This window comes from Pomacea canaliculata, linkage group LG10 (assembly GCF_003073045.1).
Source record: "Pomacea canaliculata isolate SZHN2017 linkage group LG10, ASM307304v1, whole genome shotgun sequence".
In the NCBI taxonomy this organism is placed as follows: domain Eukaryota; kingdom Metazoa; phylum Mollusca; class Gastropoda; order Architaenioglossa; family Ampullariidae; genus Pomacea; species Pomacea canaliculata.
Genome location: NC_037599.1, coordinates 14,615,487 through 14,635,512, shown reverse-complemented (window position 1 = coordinate 14,635,512; position 20,026 = coordinate 14,615,487). Strand labels below are relative to the sequence as shown.

At 42.9% G+C, this 20,026-nt stretch overlaps 2 protein-coding genes across 6 annotated transcripts in view; one reads left to right on the top strand and one right to left on the bottom strand.

The window, feature by feature from the left end:
- Positions 1-20,026, bottom strand: part of LOC112574608 (zinc transporter 7-like) — a 40,419-nt gene that overhangs the window by 3,553 nt on the left and 16,840 nt on the right. For 4 of the 5 annotated variants that reach the window (XM_025255805.1, XM_025255807.1, XM_025255808.1 and 1 more), the window contains exon 10: positions 17,540-17,689. In XM_025255805.1, coding sequence (XP_025111590.1) covers positions 17,540-17,689 — 150 coding nt within the window. Of the gene's footprint in view, positions 1-17,539; positions 17,690-20,026 lie in introns of those variants that run through there. The other variant, XM_025255810.1, reaches the window with a different exon arrangement.
- On the top strand, positions 8,787-11,899 carry LOC112574606. The gene has a single exon (XM_025255803.1). It carries the CDS (start codon positions 9,689-9,691, stop codon positions 11,423-11,425), a length of 1,737 nt encoding a protein of 578 aa, XP_025111588.1. The 5' UTR covers positions 8,787-9,688; the 3' UTR covers positions 11,426-11,899.

The following is a 20,026-nucleotide window of genomic DNA, read 5'->3' as shown; positions in this document are numbered from 1 at the left end:
AATAACAGTATAAAATGTCATTGGCGTTCTATAAGGCTGTCCAGGAATTTGTTCTCACATGTACATATACCCAAAGAACAAATTTCCTCATGCTGATTTCTAAATTGGCCCATGAGACAAAAAAAAAAAAAATCAACAAAATCCCAAAATCACACCTATAAATTTAAATGACGTGACTGAACTTTGAATAAATTGTAAATTCTTTGCATGGTCTATGTAGCGAATGAAATTAAAAGCGGTCTGCACGAGGTGTTGCCTGGCGATGCCAGCGCTCTGATTCAGTATCTGTCGATATGACCGTCACCAGGCCCGCCTAGATTATTCTAGCAGGTGTGTGAGTGTGACTAATGCAAGCCTTGATGTCTAGAATGTTCGGTGCGAGAGAGTGCATGTGTAACAAATAGATGCTAGATGTTTCTAGATAACTTTTGTACATTGCATATAAGCGGTGAGAGTGAGCATCAAAACAGTGGAGTTGAGAGTGAAACTGCAGATAGCCGCAGAAGCTATTGCGTGCATGTGTCGCCTTTAGTCAGAGGTTGTCTCAGTCATAGTTGTGAAGCGCGTGTTGCTGTTAGTAGATCTAGTCACTGCTAAAGTAGTTTCAGCATGTGTCGCTGATGATTGTATTTCCAGCGTGTCGCGGATTTGCCAGCATGTATATAAGTGGACACTGTTGTAAATGAAATGCTTCGTTTGAAATATCTTCGATTACAAAGACAGCTTTTGGAGAGGTTAGCACCATAGATTTAGGACATGAAACAAGCCAATGATGACGACACAGGCTTTATCACTTAATTTAATTACAGTCTATAATCCACTACACTTATCTGTAACATCTGGGGGAATGGCAAGATCTGCATTTTCAACCTCTTCTGCTACAGAGAAGCTGCAGCAGTTAAGACAGTGAAGCTGTAAGTGAACTTTTTTCTTGCGAGCATGCAGCCATGGAATTCATGAGGGAGCTAGTGAAGCTGGGCCTCAAAGGAGACAAATTAAGAAAGTTTGTAGAACAGAAAGAAAAGGAGCAGAGAGAGAAAAGAGGAGGAAATTGATCTTTAATGTCCAGCCAGCAACTAAGCTATACCACAGCAAGGCAGCTGATGATATATGCAGAGAAAGAATACTGTGTCAGATACAAGAGCTGAACTCAGGACAGCCATTTACAGTATTGGTGACAGGTGATAACTGTTGCGCCACTGGACCACCCCGCCAGAGAAAGAGCAGCAGAACGAGAATTAAAGAAGCTAGAGATAAAAACAGAACTGGAAATAGAGCAATTGAGCCTGACAGCCAACATTCAGAAGTTCAAGTGAAATGCAAGAGACCAAAGCTGCCGGTCTGTTGATGGGAAAGACAGTATGGACAATGGCTTGAACCCAATTAATCACTGCCATTGCTGATCAACTCGACCCCTACCAGTTTGTGTATAAAGCGAAAAGAGGAGTGGATGATGCCTGTTTGACTATCTACAACAGACCTGGGCATGGGGCACCCGCCTCCTGTCTCTGACCGGCCCACCCGCCAGTATATATCCTATATATACAGTATTGGGTAAAACTGAGTTAACTATATTAGTCCGGCCCCCTAAAACCATCCCAATTTCTCATGCGGCCCCTTGGGAAAATTAATTGCCCACCCCTGCTCTACAACCTGCTAGCAAGCCACCTGGATGGCACTGGTACATACGTGCGTATTCTATTCATGGACTTTTCATCAGCATTTAATACCATTCAGCCACACTTCCTTTTACGTCTCCTAGCACTAAACGTTAACTCAACCCTAGTGCTCTGGATGAGGGAGTTTCTCCGGGACCGGCTACAAAGGGTCAGCTTGGGAGGCAGAATCTCGAACACTCTGATCATAAATACCGGAGCCCCACAGGGGTGTTTTGTACCAGATACTGTTCTCTGTTAATACTAGTGAAGTCAGGACAGAATTCTCAAATTGTTTCCTATCACTGATTAAGTTTGCAGACGATATGGCATTGGTTGCAAGCTTCAAGGCTGGCAAGCTATTTTCTCCAGGTTCAGAAATTACACTCATGGTTTGAAGACAACTTCCTGGTGCTCAATGTCTCCAAAACTAAGGAAGTGGTCCTTGACAGAAGAAAATATCAACCTGTCCACACCCCCATAATTGTTGATAATGAGGTAATAGAACAGGTGCAAAGTTTTAGGTACCTCGGCACAGTGCTAGACAACAAACTGTCCTTTCATGAAAACACCAGCGTTGTTTCCAGGAAAGCACATCAGCGCCTGTTCCTGCTGAGGCAATTGCGGAATTTGGTGTCAGTAGCCTTGTCCTCGAGTTAGTATATCGCAGCCTCATCGAGAGCATCATAACAATATACCGATGTGGTTTGGCGCTCTCTCTGTCAAAGATAAAGCTTCTTTGATGAGGGCGGTCAAGAGTGCCAGTAAGATCATTGGTTCTCCACAAAGACCTTTAGGTGAACTATACATCAGGGCTGTGATGTGTGTCAGCATCATCACAGTCCCTTCTCACCCACTACATCGCCATTTTCAAATGCTACCCTCCAGCTGTAGATGGAAGCAAGTGGTCGCCAAGAAGAGTGCCTTTGCCAAGTCATTTTTTACCGTGCAGCCTTCTTTAGGCCTTCTGCGTTTGCCGTGCAGGGTGACCCCGTGTCGGGGGAGGATGGGATCCTGGAGATCGAGGTCGCTGATGGTTTGCGGCCCATCATACCAACACACCTCTTTGGCCTGGACTTCTCCTAGACGGGATTTTGGTGGTGGTACAGGCCATGCGGCAGCTGTTTTGCTCTTCAAGCGCAAAGTGTGCCAACTGTGATGGATCACATGTCGCATCTTGAAAAGACTGCCTGAAGTGGAAGGAAGAGGCAGCCATTCAACGTGTACGTGCGGAATCTGGCGTCTTGTACGCTGATGCTCGCTGTCGCGTACTGGGTGGCTCCTCAGGAGCACCTATATCAAGTTCCATGTCTTACTCAGCAGCAGTCATCAAAAGACAATCCACCTCTGTGTCCATCAAGACAGATATGAAATGGGTATCTTCAGAAGGTCATGTCCCTATATCTCAATCTATGCCTCCTCCTCCTCCTCCTCCTACAAGCTGTGGTGGCACCCAGTCATCACAGAAATCTCAAGCATCCCAAGCCACACAAGCATCACAGTCAAAGCATTCCCCTTCACCAATCAGAAACACTACCCGCCAGCAAACACGCAACACAAAATCGCCAAGAAACAAAAATATCACATCACAGACAGACAAGAACACAAACACAAACCAAAAATCATCAGAAAAACCCATTACATCTAAGACCACTACAGCAGCACCTATCCCTATTCTAAATCGTTATACTCCTCTTGGAGAGCAGGGGATAGATATGGATGAGCAACGCTTAATGTCGCAAACTTTGAAGAACTTCGATGCCTAGCATCTCGTTTTTCTCTTGATGTCATAGCATTGCAGGAGACTCTTCTCCTATCTGACAACCCATTTTCCTTCAAAGGCTATCGAGTTTTACGTCAGGACTCACAAAATGATGTACCCTCAGGTAGGACTGCTCTTCTTATTTGTTCTAATCTTTTATTTAGCAAGTTACCATTCACCACTCCTCTTCAAGCTGTTGCTGCCCGAGTTTCCATGGGCAAGACATTACAATCTGCTGTCTTTATCTCCCTCCTTCAGCTCAGATATCCCGACAGGACCTTGAGAGTCTTTTGACCCAACTTCCTGCTCCTGTCCTTCTTTTGGGGGAATTTAAATGGACACCACCCATTGTGAGGCGAGGTCTCGACTGACACCAGATGGAATCTTTTTTATGGAAAGCGATCTCTGTATTTCAAACGATGGTTCTAACACCTTTAGACGTCCTTATAATAGCACAGAGTCAGCAATAGACTTATCAGTGGTCAGCCCAGCACTTTTATTAGACTTAAACTGGGCTGTTCACGACGACCTGTGCGGCAGTGACCATTTCCCTATAATATTAAAATTTAAAAATAGTCTGGAGAGGGACAATAATCTAAATAACGGCAGGTGGAATTTGGCTAAAGCGGACTGGCCTGCTTTTCAGACTATCTGTTCCACCCGTCTTCTCTGAAACTCCACTTTTAATTTTGAGGTTGGGGACTTTGGCAGCGATCCTATGTTACATCCTGCCGAAGTCTTCACCTCAATTTTGAGAAATCGCATCAGAGACAATCCCTAAATGGAGGCATCGAAATAACCACCCACAGGTGCCTTGGTTCACAGAGGAATGTAGGGTGGCCCAGCGCGCTAGAAATAAGGCCCAGCGCCTAGCTTTTCGGCAACCTACTATTGAAAACGTTCTAAATTTTAAAAGTAGAGCTCATGCTCGATGTATTTTTACACAAGCAAGAAAACTTGCGTGGCAAAGGTTTGTGTCTTCACTGTCCTCCCGTACCACTCCCCAAGCAGTGTGGGCGGCCATAAGGATAAGATAATGGGAAGAAGATAAAGGGAACGTTTCAGGCTAGCTCGATAGGCCATCTGTGGATTGGAGACTCTGTTCTCACAGAGGTACGAGATGTCGCTAATTCCTTAGCATCCACCATTGCTCTCAACTCCTCTTCACACTACTCTTCAGATTTCAAACGCTTGAAAAATACTCAGGAATCTTTTGGCTGTGACTTTTCTTCTGATAACTCCGAAAAGTACAATCTTCCTTTTTCTTTTTCTGAACTACAACAGGCCCTTCAAAAGTGCAAAGACTCTGCACCAGGCTCAGACAACATTTCTTATCAACTGCTTACTCATCTTCCACAGGTCTCTTTCTAGACATTTTTAACTTTATTTGGGTATCTGGCTGTTTCCCTCCCTTGTGGAGAGAGGCAGTTGTGGTACCCATCTCAAAACCTGGAAAGGACCCCTCTGATCCAAACTCATCGTATGCCACTCTTCATCAACAATTTTCTCTCACATCGCCTCTTTCAAGTAAGAGTGGGATCTATCTTATCTGATCCCTGAGAACAGGAAATGGGCGTCCCTCAGGGCAGTATTCTTTCTCCAACTCTTTTCAATATAAAAATCGCCTCCATCTTGAAACATGTTTGTCCTGGTTTGGAGGCCTCGTTATATGTAGATGACTTTGCTCTCTGCATTCGAGGCCGTTCCCTACCATGTCTCGAAAGCTGGCTTCAACTATGCGTAAATGCTTGTACAAAGGTGGGTGACAGAAAACGGCTTCAAATTTTCTCCTACAAAGTCGGTATGCATTCACTTTTACAAAATGAGAGGTATGTTTTCAAACCCATCTATTTCTGTCAACGGCACGGTACTCAAAGTGGTCCAGGAAGTAAAATTCCTTGGGGTCATCTTTGACCGTAAACTCTTTCTATCTCATATTAAATCTCTACACCTTTCCTGCCAAAAAGCCTTAGACATTCTTAGAGTAGTTGGCCATATCAGCTGGGGGGCGGATCGCACGGTCCTGCTACGTCCTGTATCGTGCCCTGGTCCGCTCCAGGCTAGACTATGGATCCATCATCTATGGCTCTGCTCGCGAGTCCTACCTCAAAATTCTCGATCCTATTCATCACCAAGGGCTCCACATCTGTTTGGGTGCCTTTCGCACTTTCTCAACGTCGTCTGAAACTCATGCTATCTGTCGTTTAAAAGCTCATCCTGGAAACTCTGCGTATCGTGATACTTCAGACCGCAGCGTGCTGCCCTGTATGCCATTCGTACTAAGAAGCAAAACCTCTTTCACTCCGAATAGCACCTCACATACAAGCTGCCGGAGTAGCTATTCAACATGTGGAACCTCTATCACTGCTAACAACTCCTCCTTGGACCCTTCAGGATCACACTCTTTTCATTCTTCAACAGGAGCATTCATGTGCGTCACTAATTAGATGACGAGGCATTTGGCTACCTTAAGAGAGTCATAGTTACTCCCGCCGTTTACCCGCGCTTGCTAGAATTTCTGGACCCTTCAGGATCACACTCTTTTCATTCTTCAACAGGAGCCGGTTGTACTGCTCGAACGTAAGGCCTTAGTCTGGACGTAGCAAGGGTATAGCACCCGACTTACGACCGTTGCATTGCTCCCGACTAAGGGAATTTTAGTCCACAGCAAGGGAGTAAATTTAGACCAATCACGGGGTAGGCGTAGCTACAGACTAGCAAGTGACTAACTTACGAGCGTCCACAGCAACTCGGTTTTCGTTTATAATTTTTGGAGAAGAAGCATAAGACGACGATGTGAAACTTGTTTTTGGTAGATGAAAGTTATATCCCTTTTCAAAATGGACCTTAAACATTTTAATCGTTATCGTTAACTACAACAAAATACGGCAAAATCGAGCCTTCGGAGTCACGTTTTCTATTCTATTATTCGGGATGTTTTCAAATGGCTGTAGGAGATACGATCAACACATATATAAGTCGACAGTTTCTCGAATGATTCATCGTGTTGGCTCTTGCAAATCGACTAAATAGGTAAAATACCGAGCCAGAGACATGCAACAAGTAGAAATAATTTTACTCAGTCGCTGGATTTCCAAACGCGTTTGGGTGCGTAAATGACACCCATGTAAAAAGGAACCATCTGAGCACGAAAATGAATTTGTAAATAAAAAAGGTTATCATTCAATAAATGTACAGCTAGTTTGTGATAGTGGCATAAATATAATTAGCTGTGTTGTTATAAGTATTCTAGAAGTACTCGTGACACCAGGATTTTGACTGAGTCAAAGCTGTAACGAGCTTATGAAGTACATCCCCAATCAGTCACAGGATAAACTCAAAGCCTTATTTGCATTCCTTGTAGTCACCTTAATTAAAAAAAAAGTTTGGTCTCCACATCTTTACTACACTAGTTGCCCCTCCGTATTCACAAAAAACACAACTCTCATTTCAAAAGGTCTTTAGAAACTTATCTCTTTCTTGAAGCACAGTCTTCATCTTTTAGTACTGTGCATAGCTCTATTTCTCTCTCTCCCCCCTGTTGAGTGTGTGAGACATGAACTGACTTTTGTATTGCACCAAAGAATGGCTTTCAGGTCTTGCAATTATTACTATTACTTAGATTTCTAGAAAACTTGGAACATTAACGGTGTATGTTATCAGCGTACTAAAGAGACTTTTTTAAGTTATCTAAATATGGCAGATAGGCAGCAAAATGAACTCTCTGATTATTTATTACTAGAATAGTAATACATGTATTTCAGAAAAGACCAAAGATTAATAAATAATACCTCTTTCTGGCCGTACATGAGAAAAACTTAAGCATTGATGACTGTCACTTAGGTCCTTACAAATGCATGAAAGGTCCTTATAAGGTCCTTACTTGGCACCATCCCTGATTCCTGGGAACCCTGTTTTAAACGGCGTATCGCATATATTTGTCTTTTTTGTAGTTTACCAGATATAATTTTTTTAAAACACCTTTCAAAATTTGCTTCACAGGCACTCGGTGCTCCGTAGTGAAGCGTCGTCGCGCAGCTCTGTACCTTCGTAGCGTACCGATAATAATATTATTAAATGCATCAATCTGGTATTTTTTTGGACAAGAACAATGTTTATTCATTTTAAGTTTACATGCGGTTATCAAAGTGTGATTCCTGGAGGTGTAACTTGTGCTAGCATGATATATCCTGTTTGAAAATGTTTTTCAAATTCAATTACACCTACCTAATTTGCTTTGGATTACCTAATAAGTGACTGTTCAAGCAGGATTCAGATGTAAACAGTTTTGTTTCACACTGTTTTATTAATTTAAATTTTTTGTCTATCTCTTACACTTATTTTTTATGATTTTTTGAAATTGGTGAATTTCCATGCAAACGAGTGTATGTGACTCGAAAGCCTTGCATCTCCACTGAGTTAAAAAAAGGAACAATAGTGACCTCATCTACCTCCAACACTTTTGAGAACTTATTTCTGATTCTGATTATCCTGAATTCTGCTCTGTATTCACAGATGGCTCCAAAATCCCAAGTGGGGGCCCAGTTGCTGTGGCAGCAGTTCCGTCCTGCTAACCATAATGGGCTGTTCTGACTGGCAGACTGGTTCTATTTTCACAGCAGAACTGCATGCCATCTTGCTTGCCTTGCAGCATGCTGACCGCTCTTTGGAACACAACTTTTTGATTATTTCAGACTCTCTTTCTGCACTTCAAGCCCTCATTTCAAATGATTCTGACCACCCCCTTGTGGTCCAGATTCATAACATTCATGCAGCACTCTTTCAGCAAAATAAGGACACTGTTTTTATTTGGGCTCCTGGCCATGCTGGTATTCCAGGCAATGTTCGAGCAGACCAGGCTGCCAAGGCTGCATGTCAGTCCCCTTGTAAACTTCAATCACTTATTTCATCAGGGTTAGACAGCAAATCTTTATTTTCAGCCTACATTCAGTCCTTAGGGCAATGCCACTGGGACACTGGGCCAAAACAAATTATATGCCACCCTTCCCTGCCTTTCCGACCACCTTCCTTCTTGCTGCCCTCCGAGACGGGAGGTAGTTCTTACAAGATTAAAGATAGGACACACCTATGCCACACAAGGACACCTTTTATGAGGTGAACCGCCACCTGTTTGTCCCTGGTGTAGGGAAAAGTTTAATGTTCTACACTTTTTGATTATCTGTCCGAAGCTTCAGACTACTTGTCAATTTTTTACAGAAAAATCTTTATTTTCCTTATTTAGGTCGGCAGCAATCTTTTCCTTTTTAAAGAGGATAGGGCTCTACCATCAAATTTAAAATTTTTATATCCTGATAGTTCTGTTTTGTTTTTGGTGTGATAGTAACCTTTTTGGGCTTCAACGCCCCTTTTAATGCTTTACCCACCCTTTTTTACATTTTTTTACTTATTATGTTGGCCTTTAAAAATATATCATGTTTATAAGAATTAGGAAGGTTTTATTCCAAAACCTTTAAACTTACAACTACTTGTTGCCGTGATATAGCCACAGTTGCTAGCATGGCATAAAAACACAAACAAACAAAAGCCCCATTCAGCAACCGGTGGCCAGTCAGGGCTAGCAAAAACATCTACGTAAGCGGCCGCAATCAATGTACGGCCAGGGGAGATAACTGTGTAGCAGTCCTACCCCTTATTGTCCAGCTAAAAGCCGGGTATCGCCCAAGGTGACCAATGCCCCCTTTTAGTAATGGCTTTAGAACATGCTTTACATGTTCAAAGAAGAAAAGAGGGCCAGAGATACACCGACAGGAAGGAAAACACCCACCGGAAGGAACAAACAAGACAGTCGGGTACAAAGACAGAAACTTCACTTTTCCGGGTGGCGAGGTAGTGAGCGGCCGATGGAGGTCCGACTTATAGAAGACGTCAAAGTGTCCATGGGACTTGGAGAACTTATAGTCAATGTTCAGAGAACTGATAGTGAACTGGAGCTACGCCAGCGTGGTTAGACGCGAAGTATTGTTGTATACGAAGCAGGGACCGAAACTGTGAATTGTGAACTCTAACGTGTGAACAGTGAATGTGGAATTTGTGAACTCTAGCTTGTGAACAGCGAACAGTGGAATAGCGCTTTCCACAGATGACGTCACGATCTAGCCGCGCAAGGGCTTCTGGGAATGCAAAGCGGACAACTATATTCCCCGCATGTACTACACTAGCGTTTGCAGCGAGTGCGTTGCTGTGCAGTTTATTGTTCCAAAACAAAAACAAAAACGTGAGCGTGTAAAAAATACAGTTTCAAATTGGAAAAATGCAAATGGAGGCGGTGGTTTTAACGGAGAAAGATGTACCTGGAGCCTTCCTTGTCGGCGATCCCTCTGAATACCGGCTAACAGAACTGAAACGATGGCACGAATGCCACGGACAAAGTAAGAATGTAACTTTACGAGAGGCAATTGAAAAAATTTGTGCGTGTATTACATTGGGTATAAAAGTTAATCCAGGGGTAGACAATGGTAAATGGTATGAGCTGAAAAGGAGGGGTATCAGTAACCAAACGACACCTAAAGTGGATACCGCCGTTACAACGCCCGACAACGGCTGGACAACATTCCCGTCTGTGGACATCCCGGAGATGTTTAATTATGGCTCTGCTTACCACTATCTGATTGAATCCATTGCTCACTTTGGACACGAATGTAACAGCGACAGCAGTGACGGGGATTCTGACAACAATGGATCATATACTACTACCATGAAGCCGCTCAGAAAGGGGAAAAAGCTTATGGAAAGTGAGTTCATTGACGACATACAGGACAATAGAAGCAAAACTGATTACTTTTTGCGAGCACACATCCAGCACTCTATGAAAAACGAGTACCCATTAGATGTATTGATAGTTTTAAGTAATGTCAGTGGATTTGTGTCCAGGGCCAGTTGTAACTGTAAGTCCTCAGCCCTGGGAAGATGTGTGCATGTTGCAGCACTGCTTCTGAAACTGGTGGATCACGTTGAAAAACATGGGCATCGAGTGACAACACCATCCACTTCACAACCTTGTGTTTGGAACAGAGGGAAAAAACGGTCAAAAAACCCCAAGCCTCTGCATGAGGCAGAATACAAGTCTAAGAAATTTGCTGATGGTCGTGTTTATAAGTGGGACCCCAGACCAAAGGAGCACAGGGGAAGTTTAACTAACAGACAGATAAATGACTTCATTATTGACCTTCAAAATATCAGTGCATCTACACAAGAGGAGTCTATGTGGGAGACTTCACTCAGGATTTTATATGAAGACTATGACCTTGAAGTTGAGCGAAAGAAAACTCTGCTTAAACATGTACAGCAGTTAGAAGAGTCACATATTCCAAATGATATTTCAGCAAAACAAATGTCAGCTTATGGTGCTTTTGAATTATTAGGGACACAAGAACAAAGCATGTCACTTCTGTGGATTCAAGAGAGGCAGTACAGAATAACTGCCTCAAAATGCAAAGTGTGTTTCCTCGGAGACAAAATAGTTGAAAACAGAGGCTATAATTTAACATGGAAGTATTTTCATTGGCTTTCTAATAACCTTTGGTCACCTAAAGTTGTGCAGACATGTGACATGCAGTATGGGCTCTCAGAGGAGCCAAAAGCCAGAGAGGCATATACCAAGGCCACTGGAAACAAAGTTAGAGAAACAGGACTGTGGGTGAACAGAAAGTTTCCTTATCTGGGTGCCAGTCCAGATGGCCTTGCTACAGATTCTGATGGTAACACTGTAGGAGTTGAGATAAAGTGTCTGAAAATCCTAAGGGATAAGTCAGTCAGTGATCTCCTGCAGCAGCACAAAGATGCCAAAATCCCGAATGGAATACTAAACAGACAGTGCTTCAGGATCAGTGATGGGGAGTTAAAGCTGCGTACAAACCATATGTACTATTACCAAGTACAGTTATTATTGTTGGTAACTGATTTGGCTCACTGGGACTTTTTGAGAATCATAATTTTTCTGATAAAGTTTGGGAACTCAGACAGTCACTTGTCCCTAATGATAACATAGTAATTTCTCAAGTTGATGTGACAAAACAGCTTAAGCGGGTTAGGGTTAACAAGGCGCAGGGGCCAGATGGAAACTGTGGGCAGGTCTTGCATTGGTGTGCTGTTCAACTGGGTGGAGTGTTTCAACACCTCTTTCAACACTCTCTTGACTCAGAGCACATTTCTACACTCTGGAAATTCTGTGATGTGATGTGTAGGTGTGCGTGGGAATGATTTTTTTTTTTTTAATTGGAAAGAGAGCACACCTCCCATTTAAATTGCCCATTGGGACTAATAAAGTTGGTTGTTATTATTATTGTTATTGTTATTTTTGAAATATCGGTTACAATTCAAGACCCTTTGCAAATCAGATGCAGTTTTTATTTTTTATTTTTCACTTTGTTTCCTATGAAGCAGAACAGTACTTGTAACCTATAATATTAATTACTATACAGATTTATTTACAATGCTTTTCTGTCATATGCCCCTGAATGAATTGATAGGTTGACCATCATTTTAACACCAAAAATTCTTTTCAGTCTGTTTTTGGTAAAAATACTCCCACATTTCTGTCTTTGACCAATACATGTGGTACATTAGCATTTCACTTGCTTTTAAATACATAAGCTACTCTGAAAATTTACCAAACAGCATCCAAGAAAAACCATTTGGGAGGCAACACAACTGAGACTTAGGGGGATAGTTCTACTGAGAAGCATGAACTTTTTCAGTCTTTCATTAAAGCGTTCTACATGAATTCTTGCCTTGGCTACCCTCCTTGTATCCATCTCCTCTTCTGCAGACAGGCTAGCTCGCTTACCTAGAAACGCAGGGATTTTTATAGTAGCCTGTCTTGACAAAAGCAAATCCTGCACTTTAAACCCTTTGTCCACAAGCAAAACATCTCCTTGTTCAATGTGTTGTAGAATGCCACATTTCTCAAATATATCAACATCACTAACACTTCCCTCATACAGATCTGAGACAAAACATGCAGCACCTTTAGGGGTGACTGCAATCAGTCCTTTCATTGTGGTGTGGTGCTTGTAAGAGGAATACACATTGCCTTGCTGCCCATAATCCCTGGGTGTTTGACAAAAGAATTCTGTGCAGTCTACAGAGCATCTGACATTTTTAAACTGTCTAAACACTCTTGGCAAAGATGTTTTAATTATATCTTTTGTTGGGAACATAGGGACATTCATAGACTTGAAGTGTAGGAACATAAACTGAATCCATGTGATAAAAATTTTGCTTACTAACGATTTAGATGTGTCAAACATGTAGGCAATCATTTTCAGTGAAAGTCCTCTTCGCAGTCTCAGAAGTGTAATGAAAAGTTCCTCTTTTGGGGTAAAACGCCTAGATGGACCAGTTTTCTTCTCATTTGTCCCACTGGTTTCTCTGGTATTTCCCTTGGAGTCCCAGTATTGAAGGTTGTATTTTGCTGGACCAAGAAATGTGTACAAAACGTCAAACTGCTCTGGAAATAGTCCAACTAAAAACTTTGTATTCTTCCTGTCTTTCAAAACAAAGCTTGGGTCCATCCTGTTGGTAACTTCAGGTTCACTTCGATCATTTTTCACTGCAGCAGCGTTTCTCATGATCATAGTTTCGATTTTAGCTCCAAGCATGTACTGATCATAATATGTTTGTGTAGCTTTGTGGTTTGGGCTAGCCGACTTACATTCAGCAGATGCACTCTCAGCCACGGCTTCGCCTGTGTCTTCAAATGTTATGTTGTCACTTTGTTCTGTGGATTCTGGAAATGATGAGTTTTCTTTGCGAAGCTTTTTTCTCCTATGTTCACGTTGATAATGTGCAGTTTGGTCGCCACGTTGCGCTGGAGCCTAGCTTCCTGTTACGTCCCTGTCGCTTTTGTGTTTCCTCGTCTGTAAGCGTCGCTAATATTGGTTCGTCGTTCTCAGATGTTGGGCCTTTTCCACCAAGAAAATGCAGAGAGCAGATATATGTGTTCCTGGTTATTTTCTCCACATTTTGGAAATCAGATCGCCCACATAAAAATTGCCAGCGCTTTGCTTTCTCAGTCTTTAACTTGGCCTGTTCTCTTTCCCACTGCATGTGTCATGTTGTCACTGGTCTTACCAGGCTTTGGAAATGGAATAAAAAAACGTCCCCTCCGGTAACCGCTCTGGATATCTGGAGTCCGATTTACATAAACCCCAACAGCAGTGTTTGGTTCCTCCAGTTTTCAGCATTGTTTCAGAGATTAATAGCAAAAATGTCGCTTTTCGTCAGTCGCCGTAGCGTAGAATAAACAGAACAACGTGCAGCGTTTGTCCGGGAAGCAATCCCATGAAGCTCTGCTGCGTGACGTCACAATCTATTTTTAGTAACCCGAGAAAACGCTATTACTATTGTGAGAACACTAACAGGACAAAACACCAGAGAGATAAGTTTTCAGATTATGTCAACACTTGTAAACTATGCTTTTATATATCTTTACTCTTTTGTTTAATTATATTCTTTTAATTAGTACTGAGGTATCTTTATTGAATGTGTTGTAATTAGGTGTGTGGGCGAATGCTAGATGAATGCATGAATGCAAAAAGTTATCCATTGCGCACAGAGCCCACATTCAGTCCATTACAAGTATCATTAGCAATACTTTCACGGCAATTCTCAATAAGAGACTATACAAGTGGACAGAGGATGAAAATGAGTTAGGTGAAGAGCAGGCTGGCATCAGACAAGGCTATTCAACAACAGACCACATATATTCACTAGTATCTATAATTCACAGATGTTCTAAGCGCAGACAGAAATTATATATTGCTTTTGTTGACTACAAACGGGCCTTCAACTCGGTGGACAGAGAAAAGTTGTGGGTGTTGTTGCACAAGATAAAAAAGGTTTCTACTAAAATGAAAGCTATGTATAGGTCAGTCCAAGCATGTGTGAGAGCAGGATCCCAGTATTCTGATCTCTTCGACTGTCCAGTTCGACAGGGATGCTTACCAAGCCAACTAATCTTTCTTTTAATCAACGAAGTGGCGGAGCACGTCCATTCACACGGCAAACACAGGGTACAGCTCTTGCCTGGCCTCTAAGAAATAGTATGCCTCCTGTTTGCAGACAATGTCACACTCATCTCGACAACACCCACAGGTCTACAAAACCAAATTACAAACCTAGAGCAGTCCTCATAACAGCTTGGGTTAGAAATTAACCCCTAGCCAATGAGAGAAGGAATAAAGACCAGCAGTGCTTCTGTGGAGAGAGAGGTCACAAGACAGTGGTGTGTCCAAGTGTGCTGAACAAGCAGCAAGTTGTTTGAAGGGGGTAGTGACCAGCAGTATGTTTGCCTAGCTGTGACTTTGGCAAACCTTGCGTTGAGAGCAGGCAGAATGTGGTGAATGGCAATTCAAAAGAGAACTGTACGTCAGAACTGCCCATGGTGGAATGCGGTCTGGTGGTCAAAGCGAGCACCAAGGCAGGTGGCATAGCAGCAGTGGTCGGTAAAATCGGCCACAAAAACAGTGTCAGTGCTGAGATACACTGGTTGTAGCAGCGTTGTCATTAGGAGAAGCCTTGTGTCTCGACCAGAGTATCAAGTCTACAGTGTTGTCATGGACACATTCAGCGGGTGCCAGATGCAGAGATCGAGGTGTCGACACCATACTTTAGACGCCAGGTGACAGCAGTGTGTCTGGACAACTGCCATTTGACCCGATCATTGGCAAACATGCCAGGCGCAATAAGAATGGCGCTTTCCACAGATGACGTCACGATCTAGCCGCGCAAGGGCTTCTTGGAATGCAAAGCGGACAAATATATTCCCCACATGTACTACGCCAGCGTTTGCAGCGAATGCGTTGCTGTGCAGTTTATTGTTCAAAAAAAACAAAACGTGAACGTGTAAAAATGCGGTTTTGATTTTTTATTTTTCTCTTTGTTTACTATGAAGCAGAACAGTACTTGTAACCTATAATATTAATTACTATGCAGATTTATTTACAATACTTTTCTGTCATATGCCCCTGAATGAATTGATAGGTTGACCATCAGTTTAACACCAATAATTCTTTTCAGTCTGTTTTTGGTAAAAATACTCCTACATTTCTATCTTTGACCAATCTATGTCGTACATTAGCATTTCACTTGCTTTTAAATACATAAGCTACTCTGAAAATTTACCAAACAGCATCCAAGAAAAACCATTTGGGAGGCAACACAACTGAGGCTTAGGGGGATAGTTCTACTGAGAAGCATGAACTTTTTCAGTCTTTCATTAAAGCGTTCTACATGAATTCGTGCCTTGGCTACCCTCCTTGTATCCATCTCCTGTTCTGCAGACAGGCTAGCTTGCTTACCAATAAATGCAGGGATTTTTAAAGTAGCCGGCCTCGACAAAAGCAAATCCTACACTTTAAACCCTTTGTCCACAAGCAAAACATCTCCTTGTTCAATGTGTTGTAGAATGCCACATTTCTCAAATATATCAACAAAAAAAGCAGCACCTTTAGGGGTGACTGCAATCAGTCCTTTCATTGTGGTATGGTGCTTGTAAGAGGAATACACATTGCCTTGCTGCCCATAATCCTGGGTGTCTGACAAAAGAATTGTGTGCAGTCTACAGAGTATCTGACATTTTTAAACTGTCTAAACACTCTTGGCAAAGATGTTTTATCTATATCCTTTGTTGGGAATAATGGGACATTCATAGACTTGAAGTGTAGGAACATAAACTGATAAAAATTTGCTCTCAAACGATTCAGATGTGTCAAACATGTAGGCAATCATTTTCAGTGAAAGTCCTTTTCGCAGCCTCAGAAGTGTAATGAACAGTTCCTCTTTTGGGGTAAAACGCCTAGAAAAGTTTTCTTCTCATTTGTCCCGTTGATAATGTGCAGGTTGGTCGCCACGTTGCGCTGGAGCCTTCCTGTTACGTCCCTGTCGCTTTTGTTTCCTCGTCTGTAAGCGTCGCTAATACTGGTTCGTCGCTCTCAGATGTTGGGCCTTTTCTACCACGAAAATGCATGATATATGTGTTCCTGGTTATTTTCTTTACATTTTGGAAATCAGATCGCCCACATAAAAACTGCCGGCGCTTTGCTTTCTCAGTCTTGAACTTGCTCTGTTGTCTTTCCCACTGCATGGGTCATTTTGTCACTGGTCTTACCAGGCTTTGGAAATGGAATAAAAAAATGTCCCCTCCGGTAACCGCTCTGGATATCTGGAGTCCGATTTACATAAACCCCAACAGCAGTACTTGGTTCCTCCTGTTTTCAGCATTGTTTCAGAGATTAATATAAAAAATGTCGCTCTTTGTCAGTCGCCGTAGCGTAAACAGAAAGAACAACGTGCAGTGTTTGCCCGCAAAGCAATCCCATGATGCTCTGCTGCGTGACGTCACACTCTATTTTTAGTAACCCGAGAAAGTGCTATCGATTACCCTTACCCACAGAAGAAAGAGAAGGTGATGGTGTCAAGGCGAGAGACTGGGAGGGTCAGGCAAAGAAGCGTGCATCATTGAGCAGAGTTCTCAGAACCCCAGCATTCAATGGGAAAAGACGATGTGGTGTGAGAATCAAAATCAAATCAAATCAAAACAGACTTTATTGTCTGTCGAGGAGACCCAGGACAGAAATTTGTCTTCGCTCACAAGGGCAGGCATACATACTCATACAGACATTTAACACACAGTTAGGAGTAAAAGTTAGGAGTAAAAAAGTGTAGATTGCACCAGTCCAGAAGAGATTGTCAGCGACCTGGCAGAGTGTCCAAGAGAGGTGAAAGGTGAGGTCACATCACCAACACAATGTATCATTCAGTTGTCGCCATAGATTTAGGACCCAAAACGAGACACTGACGACGACATATGCTACATCACTAATACAGACAACCGCTACTACCTTTTTATCTATAACGCCCAACTGGCATCTACAGCATGAATACATAATACTTGTAAATCAAAAACTACATTCAAAATAACTAGAGGATGCCTAGATGTTTTTGTTGCTAAAAAGAATTACTGGCACTATTGTTCTAAACATGCCTACACAACAAATTAACATAAAATTTTAAAGCCCATTCATGCACTGTCTCTTGTATATTATCCTGTTATATCTATGGTGTGTAAATTTTTGGTTGCTTACTTAGTATCTGACCTCACCTGTGTGAATATGTTATGAGTTTGACTCAGGAGATAGCGAGCATCAGAATTAGCAGCCACCTCCAGTTTGATGGTGCCAATATACACATCTGAGCACAGTGTCCAAAAGTGGGGTTCCTGCACACTGTATACGCCTTCCAGCTGACTAACCTGCATACACAGCAATAAATATGCATATACTCCTTCCAGCTGACTTTGTGTACACAGCAACAATAATTATGAAACACTTTTATATAGCTCTATTTATATATAGGCCCCTGTGGGACCCCGGGGTATGCTTGCCTAGCAAGCATTGTAAGAATAGGGTCCCTGCCATCCAGCCAGGCATGTCGTAAGGCGACTAAGGTGGACACCTCACCTAGAGGTAAATTAGGTTGTGGTAGGGCTAACAACCCCACCATGTAAAAAAAAGCATGTTACCGAAACTAAAACCAGAGAACTCGTCACAGATGGCGGAGGTAATGAAGCACACCAAGAGACTGGACTAATGACGGACGACAGCCAAACCCGAAAGGGAGCTGGCTGGATTTACAGTGGATTTACTGAAGCTAAGGCATAAGTTGAGGGTGGGGTGCTGGAACGTCCAGACCTTGTACCAGACTGGCAGGATGCACCAACTAGTCAAGGAGTTTGACAACTACAACTTGGACATCCTGGGAGTCAGTGAGGTCAGATGGACCGGCACAGGAAAGAGGAGACTAGCGTCAGGACATACCATCTTGTTCTCAGGAAGATCAGACGCTCAGCACTCTGAAGGAGTGGCACTACTCCTCAACAAGAAAACTGAAAAGGCACTGCTGGAATGGAAGCCTTATGAACCCAGGCTTTTGAGAGCAAGATTCCATTCAAAGTATACCAAGCTGGCAGTGCTAGCTTGCTATGCACCAACAGAAGACTCCGAGGCAGAAGACAAGGATGCTTTTTACGATCAGCTCCAGGCAGCCTCAGAGAGCGTTCCAGCCCACGATATGTTGCTCATCATCGGCGATCTCAATGCCAAGGTGGGAAGTGACAACACCTGCAGGGAGCATGTCATGGGCAAGCATGGAATTGGTACCATCAATGACAATGGAGAGAGACTGACAGACTTTTGTGAAGAAAACAACCTACTGATTAGAGGCACACTCTTCCAACACAAAGCAACGTGGACATCACCAGATGGGATCACAAAGAACCAGATAGATCATGTCATCATCAACCGAAAATGGAGGAGCTCACTTCAAGATGTTAGAGCATACAGAGGAGCAGACATTGCCAGTGACCACACTCTTGTGATAGCCACAGTTTCTCTGAAGCTACGTCGATCGTGAGGAAAACAGGCACGTCACCAGAGAGTGGACAAACTGAAAAATCCAGCCACCGAAAGGGCCTTTGCTATGGAAGTAAAGAACAGGTTCCAGGCACTAGGAGACCAACAAGAGATGACCTTAGATGACTTCAATCGAGTCTTACAGGAAACAGGAGAGAAAATACTGGGATTCCAACGGAAAAAGAAAGAACAGTGGATCAGGGAAGAGACACAGGAAGAAGATAGAAGAGAGAAAGTCAGCCAAACAAAGAATCAACAGCACTAGATCTAAACGCCTGAAGGAACAACACAGACAAAGATATACAAAACTAAACAAAGAAGTAAAGAGGATGACAAAAATCGACAAAAGAAACTACATAGAGAAACTGGCAGATGAAGCAGAAAATGCAGCAAGTAAAAATGACCTGAAGACACTGTACAAGATAAACAAACAGCTAACCAACTGGTTTAAGAACAGTGATGTGCCAGTGAAAGACATGAACGGTAATGTCGTCGAGGGAGAAGCAGGAAAACTACAGCGCTGGAGAGAGCATTTTGAATCAGTTCTGAACAGACCAGATCCCCCTCAGCTTGCCAGCCAGCAGCTATAGACCTTGACATCTGCACAGACCCGCCAAGCCTGGAAGAAGTGACAGCAGCAGTTAAGAAAATGAAGAGCGGCAAAGCACCAGGGGCAGATGGAATAACAGCAGAGATGTTGAAAGCAGATGTGAATGTGATAGCTCCATAGCTGACTGAAATCTTCAGGCAAGTTTGGGAATCAGGGCAGCTCCCGGCTGCGTGGAAGACAGGGCTCATCTTCAAGTTACCCAAGAAAGGAGATCTTGGAGACTGCAACAATTGGAGGGGCATAACACTTCTTTCCCTCACCAGCAAGGTCTTTAGCAAGATTGTTCTGTCAAGACTGACGGCAACCCTTGAGAAAGACTTCCGACCACAACAAGCAGGATTTCGTCCTGGGTGATCCTGCTCTTAACACATCTTCATTCTGCGACAAATTCTGGAGCAGAGCAACGAATAGAACACACCGCTGTACATCAATTTCATCGACCTGGAGAAGGCTTTTGACAGCATTCACCGCGAGTCCTTATGGAAGATCCTGAGGCATTATGGAGTCCCTGCAAAACTTGTTCAGGTCATTGCAATGCTGTACAGAGATTTCAAATCCCAGGTTGTCT

Bases quoted from the DNA above. Each gene is read 5' to 3' on its own strand.
- LOC112574606 (XM_025255803.1), top strand. From the start codon at position 9,689: ATGCAAATGGAGGCGGTGGTTTTAACGGAGAAAGATGTACCTGGAGCC.